The following is a 20272-nucleotide window of genomic DNA, read 5'->3' as shown; positions in this document are numbered from 1 at the left end:
TTTACTATTTCCCTCCTATCATGCAATGCCAGCAGGGTTATTTTTTTTTTACACTTGGTGTATGCATACATGTGTAACCTAATAGAAATTCTCTGGAAAGTTTTTTTTTTTCTTCTTTTTTTGCCTCAAAGGTCAAAAGGTCAAAGATCAAGTGAAAGTGCTGAGCTAACTTTTTCCTCCATATCTCGGAAGTGGCTCAAGTTATCTTGAAACTTAGTACATATTATGCATGTTCTACCTGAAAGTGATTATCTTATGAATTTTAGGGTCAAGGGCCAGATGAAAATGGTAGCAATTTACTATTCAATTCAGAAATTGCACTTTTTCTCCACACCTGTACCTTGAAAATTACTCAATGCTTAAATGTATGAATGGGTCAAAGTCGAGTTAAAGTCCTTAAATCCCTAGATACATGCTCTCCTATTCATCCAATTAAACCTAGGTCAAGGAAGGTGAACATTCAACACATTTGTGACAAACTTGTCATTTCAATATTTTGCCAATTTTGTGAAAATGTAATCACACATTGTCCACATGTACTATCTAGACCTATTGGGAAAATCATGCATTATGGCAGAGGCATACCAGTCGCCAAAGCGACATTTCTAGTTTTTTTTTTTGTCGTTGTTGTTGGTCTTTTTAGTGGGGGGGGGGGGGGGGGGTTATGAGGCGTACGAAGAGGCTTGCCATGCAAGAGCGTGAGAAAGACTCCTGAGGTGTGGGGCTTACATGTAGTAAATCCCGAGGCAAGGAATTTTGTTCTCTGGACGTTGCCCTGACGTCTCCCTGATGGGCTAGAAATGAGGTCTTGATGAGATCGCGCTGATGAGATCGCGCTCTGAAGATTTAGAAATGAGAGTTCGTCCCGATGAGCTAGAAGTGTGGTCTCACCCTGATGAGCTGTAAATGAGGTACTTTGCTGATGAGCTAGAAATGGGATCTCGCCCTGCTGAGCTTGAAAATGAGATCGCACTTTGAAGAGTTAGAAGTGAGGACTCGTCCCGATGAGCTAGAAACGAGGTCTCTCTCTGATGAGCAAGAAATAAGGTCTCTCCATAGATGAGCCAGAAGTGAGGTCTTTCCCGATTAGCTAGAAATGATCTACCTCCCTGATGAGCTAGAAATGAGGTCTCTCCCCGATGAGCTAAAAATGAGATCGCACTCTGAAGAGGTCTAAATGAGGTCTTTCCCTGATGAGCTAGAAATGAGGTCTCTCCTTGATGAGTTAGAAATTAGATTGCACTCTGAAGAGTAAGAAATGAGGTCCCTCAGTGATGAGCTAGAAATGGAGTCTCTCCTTGAAGAGCTAGACATGAGATCGCACTCTGAAGAGTCAGAAATGAGGACTTGTCTTGATGAGCTAGAAATGGGATGGCACTGTAAAGAGTAAGAAATGAGGTCCCTCAGTGATGAGCTAGAAATGAGTTCTCTCCTTGATGAGCTAGAAATTAGATTGCGCTCTGAAGATTTAGAAATGAGGACTCCTCCTGATGAGCTAGACATGAGATCGCACTCTGAAGAGTCAGAAATGAGGACTTGTCGTGATGAGCTAGAAATGAGATGGCACTCTAAAGATTAAGAAATGAGTTCCCTCAGTGATGAGCTGGAAATGGGGTCTCTCCTTCCAGATGATGAGCTAGAAATTAGATCGCGCTCTGAAGAGTTTGTATTGATGTATTTGTCCTGATGAGCTAGAAATGAGGTCTCTCTCAGAATGAGGACTTGTCTTGACGAGCTAGAAGTGAGATGGCACTCCAAAGAGTAAGAAGTGAGGTCCCTCAGTGATGAGCTAGAAATTGGGTCTCTCTTTGATGAGCTAGAAATTAGATCGCGCTCTAAAGAGTTTGTATTGATGTATTTGTTCTGATGAGCTAGAAATGAGATGGCACTCCAAAGAGTAGGAAATGAGGTCCCTCAGTGATGAGCTCGAAATGAGGTCTCTCCTTGACGAGCTAGAAATTAGATCTCGCTCTGAAGATTTAGAAATGGGGACATGTCCTGATGAGCTAGAGATGACATCGCACTGTGAAGATTTAGAAATGAGGACTCGTCCTGGTGAGCTAGAAATGAAGTCCCTCAGTGATGAGCTAGAAATGAGGTCTCGCCCTGACGAGCTAGAAATGAGGTCTTTCCCTGATGAGCTAGAAATGAGGTCTCTTCCTGAGGAGCTAGAAATAAGAGGTATTTTCATGATGAGCTGAAAATGAAGTCTCGTCCTGCTGAGTTCGAAGTGAGGTCTCGTCTTGATGAGCTAAAAATGATGTCTCTTCCTGAAAAGCTATAAATGAGGTATTATCCTGATGGGCTGGAAATGTGGTCTCTCCCTGATGAGCTAGAAATGAGGTCCCTCCGTGATGAGCTAGACATAAGATCTCACCCGTGATTAGCTGACGTGGCTCTGAGGATAAGTCCATCCATGCACGGCTTTCAGTCTTGAGATCACCAGCTGGTTCCGGCCTCCCAGCAGCGCCCTCTACATGGGCAAGGAAGGCAATTGATATCTATTACGTAGTTCTTTGGAGGAAACTACAATCCACGATGGATGCGTAATTGATTGCCATGAATATCGAGCTGTTCTAAAGTGCATTGTCTAGTTTGTTTGTTTGTTTGTTTTTGATAGGGAGAAAGTTTTTATGTCATTCGGGGGGGGGGGGGAAGGAGGATGGAATGTCATAGTCCTTAACACATTACACACAAAAGACATGGCATTTGTTTTCCAAGGTACGTGTAGCTTTATGATCCGCATATGGCACCTATGTGTATGAAAAAGGTGAGATGAACCCTTGATTCCCAATGCTTGTACCCTCTTTCTTTTGATACGTCTGAAACTTTAGACATGATGTGTGGTTCGCTCACAATGTACGCCGATGAGGCTCAGCGAACTTCCATTCAGCGTAATGCAAAAGGCTCCCAAGCGACCGCCAAAGCAAAGAAAAGGTCTGCGACCTCATCTTTCACCTTTTTGAGACCAAAACACAAATGGCATTGGGAAGATCACGTAATAGATGCTACCACACAATAATATAGTACGATTATTATTGATTCTGCGTTTGTGCACCTATCGAGTGCCCCACGTGAAGTCGACTTCTGATTGGTTCAGACGATCAGGGGCGTGGCTTCGAGACTCATTCACTGGAGGTCTGGATCAAACAGTTCTTTATGAATATTCAACAAGCTAACCCTGTTGTGCAATCCAAATGGTCGATTACGCAGGGCAATTGCAAAACGTTAACAAAGCGGAACAATAGTATCGTGCTCTGTTAGAAATATTGCATCCAAGCCATGATTGTAGTAGCAAAGAGTCATCCGCGTACCCGAATGTGTGGGGATATATTAAGGTATATCGTACCAAAATTTGAGCATTGAGTAATCCAGGTGATGATCCCTCGAGATCCAAGGGGATTCGCAGCACTTCACTCGGATGACAGGAGCTCTCCCAATTAGTCGATTGATAAGCGATCTGATCTGATCTTCCTCTCTCTCCCTTTTTCGAATCATTAACTGTCATCTATGTCTATAACTCGCGCAGAGAACAGGATAATGGAGGTAAGAATCGGATTGCTGAGGTGATCATTTCACTCGTGCACTCACTTAAGATCTTTCTCACAAGAATCCAATTACCAAAAGAAGACGTTTGTGCAGTAAAGACACTGATCCTCTCATATTCTGTTTATGTGAATCATATCGCAAGTACAGACAAAGCTAGTCAGATGAATGTTCATTAACCTCATCAAGGACAAACTCTAAATGTCTAATATCCACATTTCCGAATTGAGGCATGTGGAAAGCTAAAAGAGAGCTTTTCGTTTTTTGTTTGTTTGATTATTCGTTTTTATAATTCATTTGGCTTTATGTAAGATTCGATTCAGAGTTTTGTTTGAGTTTGTTTTTTTGTTTTGTTTTTGTTTGTTTTTTTCGCCGTAAAGGGAACCTATAAACTTTACATTATCTTTTCATTTGAATCGCGTTTCACCACGTTTTGTTCTTCTTTTTAGATATAGCATTAGTATCGTACATAATAGTGAATTGAATTTACTCCTTAAAACGTATAAACTTTTCTATATTTCGTACTGAAAGCCAAATTTTGCATTCTGTTGTATCTGTAGCACATTTTGTTTTATTGACTGTGTTTTTCCTACGGGAAGACGAAATAAAGAGGAAATGGATACAACTCAACTCACCTCAATCTAACTCGACACAACCACTCGCTCGAAGCAAAAATAAAGAGAAAAAATGAAAAATATTTTGTCAAAGCGTGATGTTAAGCTACCGCAGTGTCTGTCTTTGTCACTTAGTTAATTAAGGAGGATGTCCATTTGCAGTGAACAGGACGTCTCGTTCGCTTCAGATGATTCTCCAAAAAGCTTTTCCCCTTCAATAATCTGATGGAAGCTCTATCATACTTTGATTTTGATAAAAGGCATGGACACAGTCAGTAGTTGATACTTTTACATTAATCCACATTACTAATGTATTTTATGTTGATAAGGGCCTGGTTGTATTTCAGTATAGTTTCTCAAGGTACGGTAACAAAATAAATAGTGTTCAAATAAAGCAAACAATGTAGGGCCTAAATCTATTTAGAACATTCATTTTGTACCATCAATAACCACGGTTGCCACTGGTATTGATAACCTTACACAATTGCATACTAAACCGTAATCATGAATAAAGCGGCTGGGGGTGGGGGTGGGGGGGGGGGGAGAGATAGAGGAAACCACCAGTATCAAAGCAGAATTTTCATATGCCTAGTGTATAATGTCGTTTATATAATCATTTGAGACAAAAGTATACTGGCGATCTAGACAACACTTCGAGTCTAATCCAGACACGACTATAGGTCTTGTTCTCATTGCTCCCTGTAGAATACTATCAGCAGTGATCGGGCCGTACTTGGCTCATTGAAATACAGAGAGCAAAGTGCGTATTTGTCAATGTTATTAGTGTTTATGTTAGCATACCTTACCCTTTGTGAAATGATGTTCGCACGTGTATACCTGTGCGACTGTGGATGTGTGTTTGTGTGAGTGTATTTCTTTCAATTAATAGCTGATAGCCATTACCGGTGTTTTCTCGAGCACGTGCACGGAGGGACGACAGACGCGGCCAATGTATAAAGTACATACACCCTTGCGCTAAATATCCATTAAACACTGACTATAAGGTTTGTCTTTTAAGTTACTTTGACGAGAACACACAGAAAATGATCCTCTTAGAGCAAAACAGTCAAAATAGCAGAGTTATAGACTTAAAATCATGGATTATCGAAAAGTCTATTTAGGTGATTTCAAGTTCGGTGATAATGCTAATGTTTGTGCTATATACTAGCCATGCTATCACCAGCGATGATCCCTAACTGTTGCACTTTGGATGTGTAAAGAAATTTGAATCATTCACAGAGATTTCTTTCACATTACTTGTCTAATACATAAAGCATTTGTGACAACAAAGTACATCTTTCGATGTTTGCCTTGAACGAAGAGCAAATACTTTTTTAGTCGTGCAATTCCTGTTGTGATGTAAAGATGACACTGTAGTCGATGATCGGTATCACTTATATTGTAACCGTCTGTGTTAGAGCTCGATACATTATCTTCTTAATCATCAGCGATTCAAGGGAGTATGGAAACAAAGTAAACATTTATCAAATGAGATTTTTTTTTTTCGTGCAAGATAGGTGTAAATGTCGAACTTCTCGTTAATTTGTTAAAAACCACACAATTCAGCAATTACCTTTTGATAGGGCCAGCAAGCAATAGCATTAGAAACTTAGCGTACTCTGACATTAAGAGATTTGTAGGCCTGTACCAAAAGTTTTCTAATTGCATTAAGTTCATAACTGTAGCCTATGGCGTAGAGAGTATGCCGTTGGAATCCTTCCCGTCTCACCTTGGACCCCTCTTTTGACTCTGGTGTCAAAATTGGTATTTTACGGTGATAATGATAATGATCATCTTTAAGAGCAATGCAAACATTGAAGAGCGTTCCCCGACGGGCAAGGGAGACCGTTATCACTCTCCAAGTCTTGACCCTTGTATCAGCCTATATACCTACCTCATGAGGAAGTTAAGTTATAATATGAAGACCGAACTTCTGCCCCTGTCCTGTCGAATGCAGTATTCCTCGTGTAAAGTTCGTGGTAGTTTCAGTCTTTCGGACCATTACCCTTCTCAGCTTACTCATGTGTGTCGTTTCGATGATAATGAATTGACAATGAAAGTATAACATTACAATATCTCGGCTTACTTTCATGGGATCGCTAGTCATGACATAAATCTAAATTGAATGAAATCTATAAATTTAGACTGAATGAAATATATGCGAGTGTATTGAAACCAACAAAACACTCACTGATGGAGCTCCATCCTGCATGTAGTATCTGACATAATCCACGTCTACACACCTCCTCGTACACTCCAATTACAACAACTACATGTACTTATTCAAGTCCCCCGCTGGAACACTCCGTACTGCTCCGTACTACGGCTCAAGTTCCCTCGCTGTTATGGTCCCACTCTCTGGAACACTTCCCCATTTCTTTCCGAACTGCACCAGCTCAAGAGATCTGCAAGGCTAGAATCGGAACGCATCTATTTCAATAATACTTTTGTAATTTATTGTAGTGTTTTATATCATTTGTACTACAAGTATTTTGCAACTGTTATTATTGGAATAATTATTGTAAAGCACTTGAGACTTTATTGTACCATGCGCTATAATGTACTATTACTACTATTATCATTATTATTGTTATTGTTATTGTTATTATTATTATTATTATTATTATTATTACCATCATCATCATTTAAATGGATCTAACAGTAAGACGTAGATTATCCCAAAATATCCTCTTCTTTTTTGAGGCAGAGAGATAAAGGTGCAAAAATAATGATAGATAGAAAGAATTATAATACTACACGTATAATGGAACATCTAGAAAAGATACAATGTGTCTATAATCATATTCAATTTAATTCAATTCAATTCAATTCAATTCAATTCAATTCAATTCAATTCATATATCGATGTTTGTCACTATACAATGTATATACAAATCTGTATCCATCTATATCTACTCTGTCTATCTATCTATCTATCTATCTATCTATCTATCTATCTATCTATCTATCTATCTATCTATATCTACTTATTTACCTACATCGATATAGATCACTATAGAGATATAGAGATATTTGATACATATTAAGATAGATAGATAATGTATATACCTCACCCTGCCTCGGTATTCCGTTGACTTCAGTAATGTTATCGATACACCAAAGAAGAAGATACGGCCACACAGCAAACCTCACCATGCAATCTGTCATTGCTAACTTCTCTCCATACGAATTGTATTGCTACTTTGCCACAACTAATGTCTATTGATATTTTTCAACAAAAAAATTGAAAACTATTCTGTTTCTTGGCAGCTTCGGAAAATCTGATTTTAACTGATTTTGCTTTCTTCATATCGACTTTTATCATGGAAATGCTGATGGGTATATCTGTGTGTGCATTTCAGAGCCCCGTAGGGAGTACGGATTTCTCCTTCGTTACGGCCAGCACTGCGGGGGTGGCTTTTGCTCTCCTGGCGGCGTTCGTGTTTACTCGGCGTCCGTCGAAGAAGACTGCGGGGAACCCGTCAGCGGTGTACTCACTCCCTCCTGGCCCGCCGGGCTGGCCTCTGTTGGGAAACATTCCCAGTAAGATTCTTATTCTTACGGCTTATTTGTCAATTTCTGTTCCTATCTTCCCAATTCTTATTGTTTTTTTTTTTTTATCTTTGTTCCCCAGTTCTTTTATATACATCTCTTTCCTCTACTGTACTTATTTTCCTTTGTTACTTATTATTCTTTTCTTTCATCTAATTTCTAATATTGTTTTCTTAGTGGTGATTTCTTAGATTCATTTCTTCTCAGTTATTATTGCCATTTTAACTGCTTTTAACTTGTATTTTGGTATAAATCGTATTGTCTATTTCTTATTATATTTTTATCATCGTCTTTGTTTATTTTCTATTGTTAGTTCCTCGTTAATTTCGGATTTTTCTGATTCTTTAAGGGACATAGACTTTGTAAAGCGCTGTGCTTTATGTACAATTCTAGGAACAATTCTAAATTTTATTTATATCAAAAAAGTAATAGTTTAAAATACAGTGGGTTATTTTTGAACATATGCGACAACATACTTTTCCTTATTTTTCATATTCTATTATGCATTATTTTGATCCGTATAAACAGTAGTCTTTCTATAGCTGCTCTCACTCATTTTATATTCACTCGTTACACGAGTATGCGAGGTATAGCGAATTAAGAGCAGTGTTAAATCTGAAAAACCCTCTAACCTATATAAAAAAAGACCATGTTATTATAAATATTGTTATCATATAAAAAATTCCCACATATCTGTATTAGGAATGTCAGATTCTATACGGCATGTATGACACCTCAAAAGAAGAGTTAATTCAAATATGACTTTTTTGATGTCATTAGCAATGTCCTCATTTACCGCAGTTCAGTAATGCAACTTAACGTGTACGTATCATGTATAAGCCTATTCAATCAATAAAGTGCTACTGTCTGGAATGATGAAAATCCTGGCATTATCCTTATTATCAATTTACGTTTGATTATTAGCCGTGAGACATCAAAATCGTTTTTGTTTTGCTTTGTTTTCTGCTTGTTTTGTTTTGTTTTTTGTTTTTGTTTTTTTTTTTATGTCCGATATGACACCTGTTCGGCGTAAAATGTAATGTAGTTTTTGTTTGGTTGGTTGTTTGTTTGTTTTTCGAACCATTTCTTCGGTTTGGGTCTACATTGTCTGAGGCTCCATCAAGATGAAAACTTTCAGAAAATGTAGATCACCTTGTCAAGAAAACGTCTAGCTACTAGATATCAGTTGGAGTTCTTTTCATTAACAGCAGAATGCCGATTTTCGTAGTCGTTAAAAAAAAAAAAAAAAACCTGTTATAGTCACTATGTTCATGATGATACCGATGTTATTGTTGATGACGAGAGTAATGGTAGTAGTAGTTAGAGTAAAGAGATAATATGAATAATGATAATACTACTGATAATAAGAATACTAATGATACTAATGATAATAATATTTATGATAATAACAATAATAATATTTACGATAATAATGATAACAATAATGTTTTTTTTTTTTTTTTTTTTTTTTTTTACATATTAATAACTAGAAAAGCACTCGGAGAGCGCAGACCTCTCCCAGTCATCTCATTTCCACCCATATTGAGATTTCTACCTCAAAAATCCCAAAGTTATTGGATTCCGACGATGATTCGGATCGCTACCAATATTTTTTCGTCTGTTTCATGTGTCATTAACATGTTTTCCTGCAAATTTCATTTAAAGGGAAAGTAAACCCAAAGAGCAATGTCGATTGAGTGAAAGCAGTAATATTAGTAGAACACATCAGTGAAAGTTTGAGGAAAATCGGGCAATCGATGCAAAAGTTATGAATTTTTAAAGTTTTGGTGTTGCAACTGCTGGGTAAGGAGACTACTAGAGGTTATGACGTATGAGTGGACTACAATATAAAGAAAATAAAAAGGGAATTCAATAAAAATTCATTTTTCATGAAAATTACACATTCCATCAACTTGATACTGACATATGTTAGGGGTAGCACTTATTCCCCCTGCTTTCTGAAAGCGGTTAGTCAAGAACTCTTTCATTTTGCTAGAAAAGTGAATTTTTGTGGAATTCCTTTTATATTTTCTTTATATCGTGGTCCTCTCATACGTCATAACCTCTAGTAGTCTCCTCATCCAGCGGTTCCAACAGCAAAACTTTAAAAATTCATAACTTTTGCATCGATTGTCCGATTTTCCTCAAACTTTCACTGATGTGTTCTACTAATGTTACTGCTTTTACTCAATCCACATTGCTCTTTGGGTTTGTGTTCCCTTTAAGTAATTTAAAAGATTAATGAATTGTTTTGCAAAAAAACAACAACAACAAACAAACAAACAAACACCGGCAAAAAAATATCCTCCTTGGCAGAGGTACAATAACTACCCAGGGTAATACTCCTCTGTTCAATAAACGGGCTTTACTCTTCTTACCACCTGACTTAGATAATGAGCGACATGTTGGTCATTAATTCATCTAAGAATATACCGGCCGGGCAAGAGGATTAGGAGTAAAAAAAGAAATAAAATCCTTTTTTGTTTAGTTTTGTTTTGTTTCTTTTTTAATTCCAGAGCCTTGTCCAGTAGACCGTAGTCACTGTCCACAGGCCACGTACGTCAAGACTGACTTTTTTTTTAGTTTTTTTAGTTTTTTGTGTGTTTGTTTGTTGTTGTTTTTTTTTTAATCGATGTCGGGCGTAAAAAAGATGAAAGTTATGGGCCACAAGAGTTTCATAAGTTTTCACAGAATATAGTGATATTGGTTGCACCAGTGAGTTGAGAAGAAACACTTGCCTGGTCCCACAGTAAATATTATGTGGGAGTATGTACTGATGATGTCACTGAGAGCCGCTTCAACCTTTACGTCCCTTAACTCCGCAGGCATGATTCTGGCGGGGAGTGGCTCCAAGTACCTCGCCGGTCTGGTGGAAAAGTACGGCACGGCCTTTACCATGTATATGGGATCAAGACCAGTACTGGTGCTCAACACCTACCCCGTCATGAAAGACGCCCTCTTGGACGGTCATCTACTCAGCAATAGGGGATCGTTGCCCGCGCTGGATGACTACTTTAAAGGACGGGGTGAGCTTTCCCGTTTGTGTGTTTAGATATGTGTAAATATTTGCCCTCCATAAATGGTGACGTGGAACACATCTCACTCAAATTGATTTGGTTTTAAGTGTTTGTTGTTGTCATTGTTGTTGTTTTGTTGTTGTTTATTCCTCTTTCACATCAGTGCTTGTATGTTGTGATAGATGGTGTTTTATGGGGTTTAACAAACTGTACCTTCAAACACCTTTCTGTCCAGGTGTAATTGGCTCTCAGTACACCGACTACTGGAAGAAAACCCGCTCGTTCGTCATCCAAGCCCTGAAGCACTTTGGCGTCAATCGTCAATGCTTTGAAGGCGTTGTCGCGTCACAGGCCGATCACCTGGTTGACTACCTCCACAAGACCTTCGATGAGGAGCCCTGCGATCCACTGCAAACTCTTCAGGCCAGCGTCGCCAACGTCATGAACGGAGTGGTCTTTGCCAAGCAGTACGACTATGAAGACTCTCGCTTCATTCATCTTTTGCAGCTCGTGCACGGGAGCCTGCGTGCCATCGAGTACGCCGCAGTTAGCAGTCTCGTTCCAGGCTTGCACTATCTGCCGGGATGTTCATACAAAGGTTTTTACTCCAAGATGGACAAGCTCATGGAGTTTTTCCGAGAGCAAATTAAGGAGCATGATGAGACTCTTGACCCTGAGAATCCTCGTGATGTAATCGACGTCTACCTGACCGAGATAAAGAAGACTGCGAAGGTCCCTGCCGAGAACTGCATCTTTACTAAAACCAATCTTGAGTTTGTAGTCAACGACCTGTTTATGGCTGGCTTCGAGACAACGGCTAATGTACTGTACTGGGCCATCCTGCTGGTGGCATCCCACCCGGAAATCCAGGAGACGCTACACGAGGAAGCTGATGCAGTGATTGGGCAGAACGGACACGCAGCAATGTCTGACCGACAGAGCATGCCGTATACAATGGTTAGTAAACAACAGACTTCATTCTTCAACTTCTCCGTAGAAAAAAAACAAAACAAAACAGAACAAAACACAAAACAAGGTTACTCGAGCAAACCCCTTCTGATTTACCCCTTTTCCGGTCCGTCTCCTTTATTGTCAATAAGAAAAGCTCCATTTCCTTTTGCAGATTGTCTTTCTGATTTGCAGTGTACAAGAGATAAAAGAGAGGAACATTTTGTGATAATAATCGTCTGCGCTCAATGGTTCAGTCAATATAAATTCCGATATCCATAAATAGTAACATCAAAGCAGTCATGTATTTAACGGTGCTATCTTATGGAGATAAGATATGATTTTGTTGCATTATTCAAACTAAAATATTGTACAGTGTGCAATACAAAGAGTCTAAGACTCGGAGACACCGAAATGATCTGCCTGGGAAACTTATTGAGGTACACTCTTCTTCTATATTATATTGGGTTACATTTTGGCTGCATGCATCGAACCTTCATATCACGTGATGTACAATCTTCAATATGATATACATGATCCAGGAGTACATGTTTTATATCAAGTCCGTCCACGACAAGTATTAGACTTTTTTATACCCCCGCCAAACGAAGTTTGAAGGGGGCATATAGGAATCAGCGGACGGTCGGGCGGTCGGGCGGTCGGGCGGTCGGTCGGGCGGTCGATCGGGCGGTCGATCGGGCGGTCGGTCGGCCGGTCGGGCGGTCGGTCGGTCGGGCGGTAGGTCCGTTGCAAATCTTGCGTCGCGAACTACTTCCTCAGTTTTCAACCGATTCCCATAAAACTTGGCACAGATGTGTGCCTTGGGTTGTAGATGTGCAAGACGTATTTTTTTGACAGTACCCAAAAATACGTTGCCATGGTAACGGCATATTATGGGCAAAAATGGGTACAAATCTTGCGTCGCGAACTCCTCCCACAGTTTTTGATCAATTTTTATGAAATTAGGTACAGATGTTCATCTGAATATGTTAATGTGCAAGACACATATTTCCGCAGTGGCAAAAAGTGCGCTGCCATGGTAACGGCATGTTATTGGTAAAATATAGGGCAGAATGCTTCATGGCAAAACTGCTTCATCAGTGTTCTTCCAATTCTCATGGAATTCATATTGAATGTTTGTCTTAGGATATAGGTCAGCATGACACATTTCTTGACAGTGGCAAAAAGTATGTTGCCATGGTAACAGCTCACATATTATGAGCCAAAATGATGGAAAATTTTGTGTTGCAAACTACTTCCTCAGTTTTTGCCCAATTTCCATGAAACTTGGTACAGATGTGTGCCTTTGGTTGTAGATGTGCAAGACGCATTTTTCGACAGTACCCGAAAGTACGTTGCCATGGTAACGGCATATTAATGGCAGAAGATCAAGGAAAGATCTTGCGGATTTAACTACTTCCTCAGTTTTTTGACCAAAGCTTATGAAATGTTGTTTGGCGCGGGTATAACCAGTCGCTGTAGCGACATTTCTAGTTATTACTGCTAACGGGGGGAAAGCTTTCTTGTTGAAGAAAATAACGGGTGATGAGTTACAATGATACGTCTGCAAATATGAAGTCAAAATCCGGCTGACTTTAGAACCCATACACTATAGTTTGCATGTCAATAAGTCGTCGATACTATTAAGCCTTCGTAATCGCTGCTGTAATCAGGTGATCAACTTCAAAGTAACATGCGCAGTAACACGTGTCTCATGTGACTGCCACAAGACCTTTCCTTTAGAAGTCTTTGATAACTAGAAATCCGTTTCCTTTGTCTTTTGATTATTCAACGTGACCTCAAGTGAATGAATTGTGTAGAACATAGTTGTTAAGGCAAACCGCAGTAGCCCGGGGTCTACATTCCAATAAATGTCATCAGCTTTGGAGAAGAAACATAAAAGTCATGTTACCGAGACCATTGTTAAAAGGTGCCAACCGACAAAGTAGAGCATTCGTTACATGGAAGTCGTGCACCAGTGCATAAAATGACACTACCATTCTGTCCTGAAGTCATTAAAATCAATTTGAACACTGCGTTCTTTGTTTATTGGCAGTTAACGCATCGGACCGAAAGAAAGAGAATACATTTATTAACGTGGTAAACTTGGTATGCTAAACTTAATGGCGGTTTGTAGGCGCTCACACTTAGGCTGTCTGCGGACTGTTATAACTATTAAGAGTTCAGCTTCATATTCTCTGTTATTTCTACTTCAGTGACATAATTATAGAGACAAGGCCAGATATTGAAATAGCAACAGTCGCACTTTTGTTCTTTTTTCGCTTGAACAGGTGCTAAGCAGGTACTAAGATTTGTTTCTTTCAGTAGATTTTATAAGAGATATTAGACTTTAATCATGGCCACCAAAAGATTCCGCTTTTACAACTGAATATGACTTGCCATTCTCCTACCACCCCACTCCTTCCCCTCAGGCAACGTTAGAAGAGGCGATCCGTTATGCCAGTGTCGCCATCTCTTCGATTCGCTCCACGACATCAGATATGAAAGTAGCTGGACATCTCATACAGCCCGACACCTGGGTCATGCTCAATTATGAGTATTGCTCATTTGACCCGGAAACTTGGTCTGACCCTCTTTCTTTCAAGCCGGAAAGGTTCCTCAATGGCCAAGGAGAGTTTCAACCTCGCGAAGAGCTCATTTCCTTTAGCATTGGTAAGCAACTTCAGTGGTAATACTGAAATGAAACATGATGTTTGCTGTTTTGTGGTACATTCTATCAAAAAAAAAAAAGCAATTAAAAACTTTGTATATTATATCACGTTAATTAATTACGATAGTATGCATTGGACCATTCTTCAGATACACAATCTCATGCAGGAGTACTGTATTGACGCGCACTTAAAATGGCACTTATGGTGTGCCCAATAGATGGCGCTATCCCTAAATGAAATTTCTCACTGATAAAGTGACCCGACTATGAAACATGATAACGGCCCCCATTCCATTGATCATAGGAAGTTCATCTGATCCCCAAAATGCACAAAACACATTGTCAGCATTTAGACGAGTTCCGATGAAATCTGATTCATCAGACTGCCATCCGATACACTTCGATGGGTGGCCGGAAGCAACAAACTTTGTTTCCGATGAGAGAAAATCTCTGTGGAATGGGGGTGTAAGAAACTCAACAAACTTTCATACGACGTCCTCTGGACACGCCCAAAAGTCACAAAACACACGTCTAGTACATACGGGATTGACTCAATACCTATCTGGCTGACTCGACACTTGCTACTGAAAAATGGTGTCTGATTGCGAATTATTAAGCCTCTAGGCTTAGTTCCTTCATCGGACGATCGTGCCTCATCGGATCAGGCTTGACCTGTCTGACACTTACCTGATAATGGAGCAACACAAGTCGGTTTGTCCGACTGTGATTTGATACACTTTGATAGGTGGTCGGAAGCAGAAAACTTTGCTCCTGACAAGTGACCGAGGAGAAAAGAAAAATCTCTGTGAAACGGGCATTTCACAGTGCATTTCGATGATAATGACATTTTACTCACGCTATTGAATTAGATAACTTACTGCTTCTCGTCATTTCGAACCCTTTGGATCTATGACTTTTACTTGCTATAGTAAAGGCCAACACATAGTCGTATACGTTTGTAAAGTGAGATCGAACACATTTTGAATAAAAGTTGAGTAACCTTTGTGTTGAGTTCATATCACTCCATGTAGATGCACATAGCATAATCTACATTTTTAATTCTCTTTATATTTCTATTCAAGGTAAGCGCAACTGTCTGGGAGAGAGACTTGCAAGAATGGAACTCTTCCTTTTTTTCACCAACATCTTACACAACTACGACCTAGTCTTCCCTCCAGACGCCCCGGCACCTCCCATCGAGGCTCAAAATGGCGGCATGACAAGAATTCCACATCACTACAAAGTGTCCTTCAAGACGCGATCGTCCTCACGACTCAGCAGTGAGACTTAATGATAATTATTATGATAATGATCAACGAACAAAGAATGCACTTACCCCGCTCTTGCCCCAAATTGTAAACTCAACTGTAAATTCTTACTTTTCATGTCTTCTTTCCCTGCCTGTAGATGCCACGTCAATTTATTACAGCGAACATCCATTTCAGATTGTCAATTCAGCACGTTGATTGCACGTTGGGAAAAAAATGAAGACTGATATTTGAGTACTCAAATTCCGTGGTTTTTTTTTTATCACTGTCATAAATGACTAAACGACAGTAAAAGTTAACATCAGCAGCGTTAATAATGAATCATGGCAGAGTTGTATTGGATGCCGTACATCATCGTTATGTTTGAAATGTAAATAGTAGGATATGTAAATAGTTATTATGTATGTACATAATTTTATTTCTTTTTTTGTGTCTATACATATATGCGTGTGTTTGTATGTGTGTGTGCGTGTGTGTATGTGTCTATGTTTAAGAGTTGACATGAAGTGTTGATTCGATCACTCAAAAACAATCTTTTGATCAGTTCTATTATATTCACTTGTTTGTTAGGAACAAGAGAAAGTGAGTAAGAGAATGTTAGGTTATTAAAGACAGAGGACATCCCGCATGTGGCAAGTCTAAGACAAACAAACAGCCAAACAGAACCAAATTATTAACCACGGCCGGCGCCACCGGGGGGGGGGGGGGTGGGGCAGGTTATATTTCTGGTGCCACTTCCTCGCAACTTGCAATCGGCAAAAAGCTTAACCACATTCTATTTTTTTTTTTTTTCGGTGCCACTTTCGTGGTAAAAAAGTGGGGGGGGGGGGCAAAGTAGTTACACTGTATGAGTATGCCACCCCCCCCCCGTTCCGCCGGCCCTGTTAACCCCTCCCCCCCCCCAGAAAAAAAAATAAACAAAAGATACAATCTTTCATCATTACCTCATTGTAAATACAGTACCCGTTACTATTCGTGTATGTTTCATACTTTCAGGTGTACGACATGCCGTGTATAAGGTGTATAATTAAACGAGGAGTCGCTGGATCGATTGTTTCATTGTTAGCATAATTTATTTTGAACTGATGTCTTTACTCTTTTAGTGCTATACAGGTGCATACGTAAGAACACACAGGGTTAAACATTGAACGAGATGTGAGAGTGAGGCATTCTCCGAGAGGGAGTGACCAGCTGAAGGGAGGGGAGTGGTGGTACATCCCTCCTCTGGTTGTAAACACAAGAAAATCAAGCTATGATTACGTATTTATATTGTATTGTTGACCATGATTCATGTATAATATGTTTTCTTCGCGTATGTTTTTACTTGAACGTGCTATTTTTATCGAGATGAGCATTAGATCATGAGAATTGCGTAATAAGCCCTGAATTATCGCTGTCAAAATGGTATTTTTTATGATCAGTGTCACACTTCAAACGCGGAATTGCAGGCAATGTTCATACCCGGACGCTGTAGCCTTATGTTTGAAGCCGAGCTCTAATCACCTATTATAGCCGGGGATATAGATGACACGAACTTTGCACCGCAAGTCATTTTCAGTGCCGATGTTACAATATGAATACGACTGGTGATGATAAAGGGTCATGACCAGCAACAGAAACTAACCTTTTGTCATCATCTTTGTTCTTATTGCTATTTTCACTTCCTTAAAAAAATCATTGTATTTTGCGCAATTCTTGAAAACTATTACCTTTGCTTTACTATGTGCCCAGTTCTGTTCTGTTATCTCTCAGCGATTTTAGGCCCTACAGATAGAAGACGAGTGTTCCTTCTCATTGATATTCAAATATTCATCAAAACATTTTTTTTTTATTCGTGCTCCTAGGCTACGTGTTACCACTTCATTCTTCTTTCCGTCTTGTCATGTTTTATTTGAATATACATGCATGTCATCCAATGATTTCATTTGCTGTTTTTAAAGCAAGATTGTGTATTATATACTTTTATTTATCCTCTTGGTATTCATCAGTGGGTTGACATTGGTCACAGTCTGTACACACACGACCCAAATGCAGGCCGGGATAGAGAGTTTACGACAGGAAATTGTACCTGAATATCTCTTTGCAAGTGGTTGTTATGTAAAGAGTCAACTGACGTCCGGTCATTGTTGCTGTATTGAAACATAAGAGGAAACCCAATTCCATCCATATTTACAAATAAGTATCATTGATATCTATATGAAAATTTTCATTATGTCAAGTAAAGTTGTGCGTAATTTTATTTCATGTATTAGAAAACCTTTGCAGCAAATTACTTTGTATTCAGTAAGAGTACATATTCAAGCTAAATTGTATTCAAGGAACATTTATCATAAGGTCGAGTTGTTTTTTTTTTTTTTACTTTCTGCTGATTACATCATAATACCGACAAAATATATTTGTTTATAGTATGTATGTTCATGTCAGCATTTTCTAACTGTACGAATATTAATCTCTCATTTGGATCGATAAGGCATCTTTTTAATATGTTATTTATGATTACTATGTCATCTATGAATGTAACCTATTATATCTTCATCAACAAGATATTACGGATAAAAAAAATATTCCTTCAGAGTTTTTTTCCCGCGATATACCATAGAAGTACTAGCGTTGATGGACAAATAAATGCATAACAAGGATCTGCGCTGGCAATGTGTCGCTTTAAATACTTGGGCATATTGAGATAAGACCCTTGCCCGGAATCTTCCCTTTAACAGAGTTGATAAGCTGGATCAAAGTGCTGCAAATTGATCAAATGACTAAAACGTGTTTAAAATGCAACAAACAGTGACTATTTATTGCAACTGATTGACAGTGACTATTCACTTTTTATTTCATTGAATGTGTGTGTGTGTGTGTGTGTGTACAAATGTGTATAGTTTGCCTCTCTCTTTCGCTCTCTCTCTCTCTTTATGTAATACCGATAAAATAAAACATGAATTAAAAATGTTTGACAAAAAATGAGTTTAATTGCTACGTGAAAATCCAATAACATTATGTCCTTATAGTGACATTTTTTACATCGTTTTATTCATACGACCATGGCATAAAAATCGAATACGAGACTGTTGTCCAATGGAAAAAAAAAGTCATACTCATAACTAAGTAGTAACATTCTTTCACAATATCACAAACATCAAAATGGAAAATATCTAAAGAATAAAATGAAAATGAAGATAAATCATATCTGTATATTTTCTGACTACAAACTGAAGAACAATGTTATTCAAAGAACTTACAATGATGAACAAAGTAGTTCACACGAAGAATTATTATTTACGTGCAGCGCTTCAGTTTGCTGAGCAGAGCAATGTTTTTACCATTACGACCATTCTTTTCTTTAAGAAAAAAAAGAAGACAATACAATATCTTCAGGATTGCACAGAGAAATTCTGTCCTAGTACACAGTCTTTATAGAGTCGTCTTTCTACTTTGACACAACTTTTTAAGGCAGAGAGGCAGAAGAAATCAAGGAAGGGGAAAAGAAGGATTCGTTAATTAACGAATATCTCACATCACCTCACTTAGATTAAATCAGAAGAATTGCAACGACGGGATATTCTTTATCTGGGATGACATCTCACTAATCTCTTTGGAACCATACCGTCACAACAACCCACCTATCTGCACCCAATTAAAAACCGCTCTTAATTTTGGCGTATGACATCTTGTCCAGGGATGTACGTATACTGTCAGGATTCCAACACAAGACTCCCTGCTTGGAATCTTGGTACCTTATTCAGTGTACCACTGTGTTACCATGAGCAGAAGAAGAAAAGACGACAGAAGAAAGGAGAAGACAGAAGGAAGGTATAAAGATGAAGGCAAATAAGACACGGAGAGAAGACAATGAGATGGGCAAAGGAGGAGGATGAAAAGGGATCGGAGAAGAAAAGGAGGAAGAGAAGATGGGGAACGAGGAAAGGGAAAACATCGATAAGTGAAGTCATCAAATTTTTAATATTTTCTGACTGAATCGTGTAAAAAAAGGTCTCGAATTTTAATGTTACCAACGTCATTAAATTCACTACATAATTTGAATAACCTATGTTCAATAAGTGACACGAATATTGACAGGCACAAACTTAAAACGATTTGATGAGAAAAATTAGGAAACAACAAAATCAATCATATTTACCTAAGTACACGGCTGGGGTGCGTAGTGTTAACATCCTATAGATCATTAGAGTGTGTTGTGCCGATGCCCTAATAACGTTCTTACATCAGAGATCCGCTCGTTCCGTGGTCGACAAATCAGGAAAGGGTAACAATAGATTTTGCCTTGACAAAATAATGCTGCGCCGTCAAGCTACAACTTAATTCAAACTTGTATAATAAGGCATTACGTTGTAATTCAAAAGAATTAAACAAAACGTCGATACTACAAGTTACACAAAGTCAATTTCTTTCCGTCAGTAATCAATACACGTGTTTGTATTTTTCTCTGCAGTTTCCTGGAAATTACATAGTATGCTCCTTCATATAGAAATGTTGAACTCTACAATGGTTACAAAAGTCATGCTTAGTAATGAGGATAATAACGAGGTCCTATTTATCCAGGATAGCCTCTTTGATGCTAATACTGCTCTTCGAGAGGGTCCTGTCTTTATCATTACCCCCAGCATTACCAGGTAGCTATATAAACACCTGGGTCAA

At 38.8% G+C, this 20272-nt stretch overlaps 1 protein-coding gene across 1 annotated transcript; it reads left to right on the top strand.

Annotated features, from left to right (window-relative positions):
* The first annotated feature begins 1985 nt into the window (after positions 1 to 1985).
* LOC140244492 (cytochrome P450 2C16-like) lies at positions 1986 to 15639 on the top strand. Its single transcript, XM_072324122.1, has 7 exons — positions 1986 to 2181; positions 3530 to 3546; positions 7523 to 7703; positions 10538 to 10738; positions 10965 to 11686; positions 14110 to 14350; positions 15431 to 15639. Exons 1-7 carry the CDS (start codon positions 1986 to 1988, stop codon positions 15637 to 15639), a joined length of 1767 nt encoding a protein of 588 aa, XP_072180223.1.
* The last annotated feature ends 4633 nt before the right edge of the window (positions 15640 to 20272 follow it).

Source organism: Diadema setosum, chromosome 21 (assembly GCF_964275005.1).
Source record: "Diadema setosum chromosome 21, eeDiaSeto1, whole genome shotgun sequence".
Classification (NCBI taxonomy): domain Eukaryota; kingdom Metazoa; phylum Echinodermata; class Echinoidea; order Diadematoida; family Diadematidae; genus Diadema; species Diadema setosum.
Note: the sequence above shows the minus strand (reverse complement) of the source record. Positions and strands in the feature narration are given on the sequence as shown.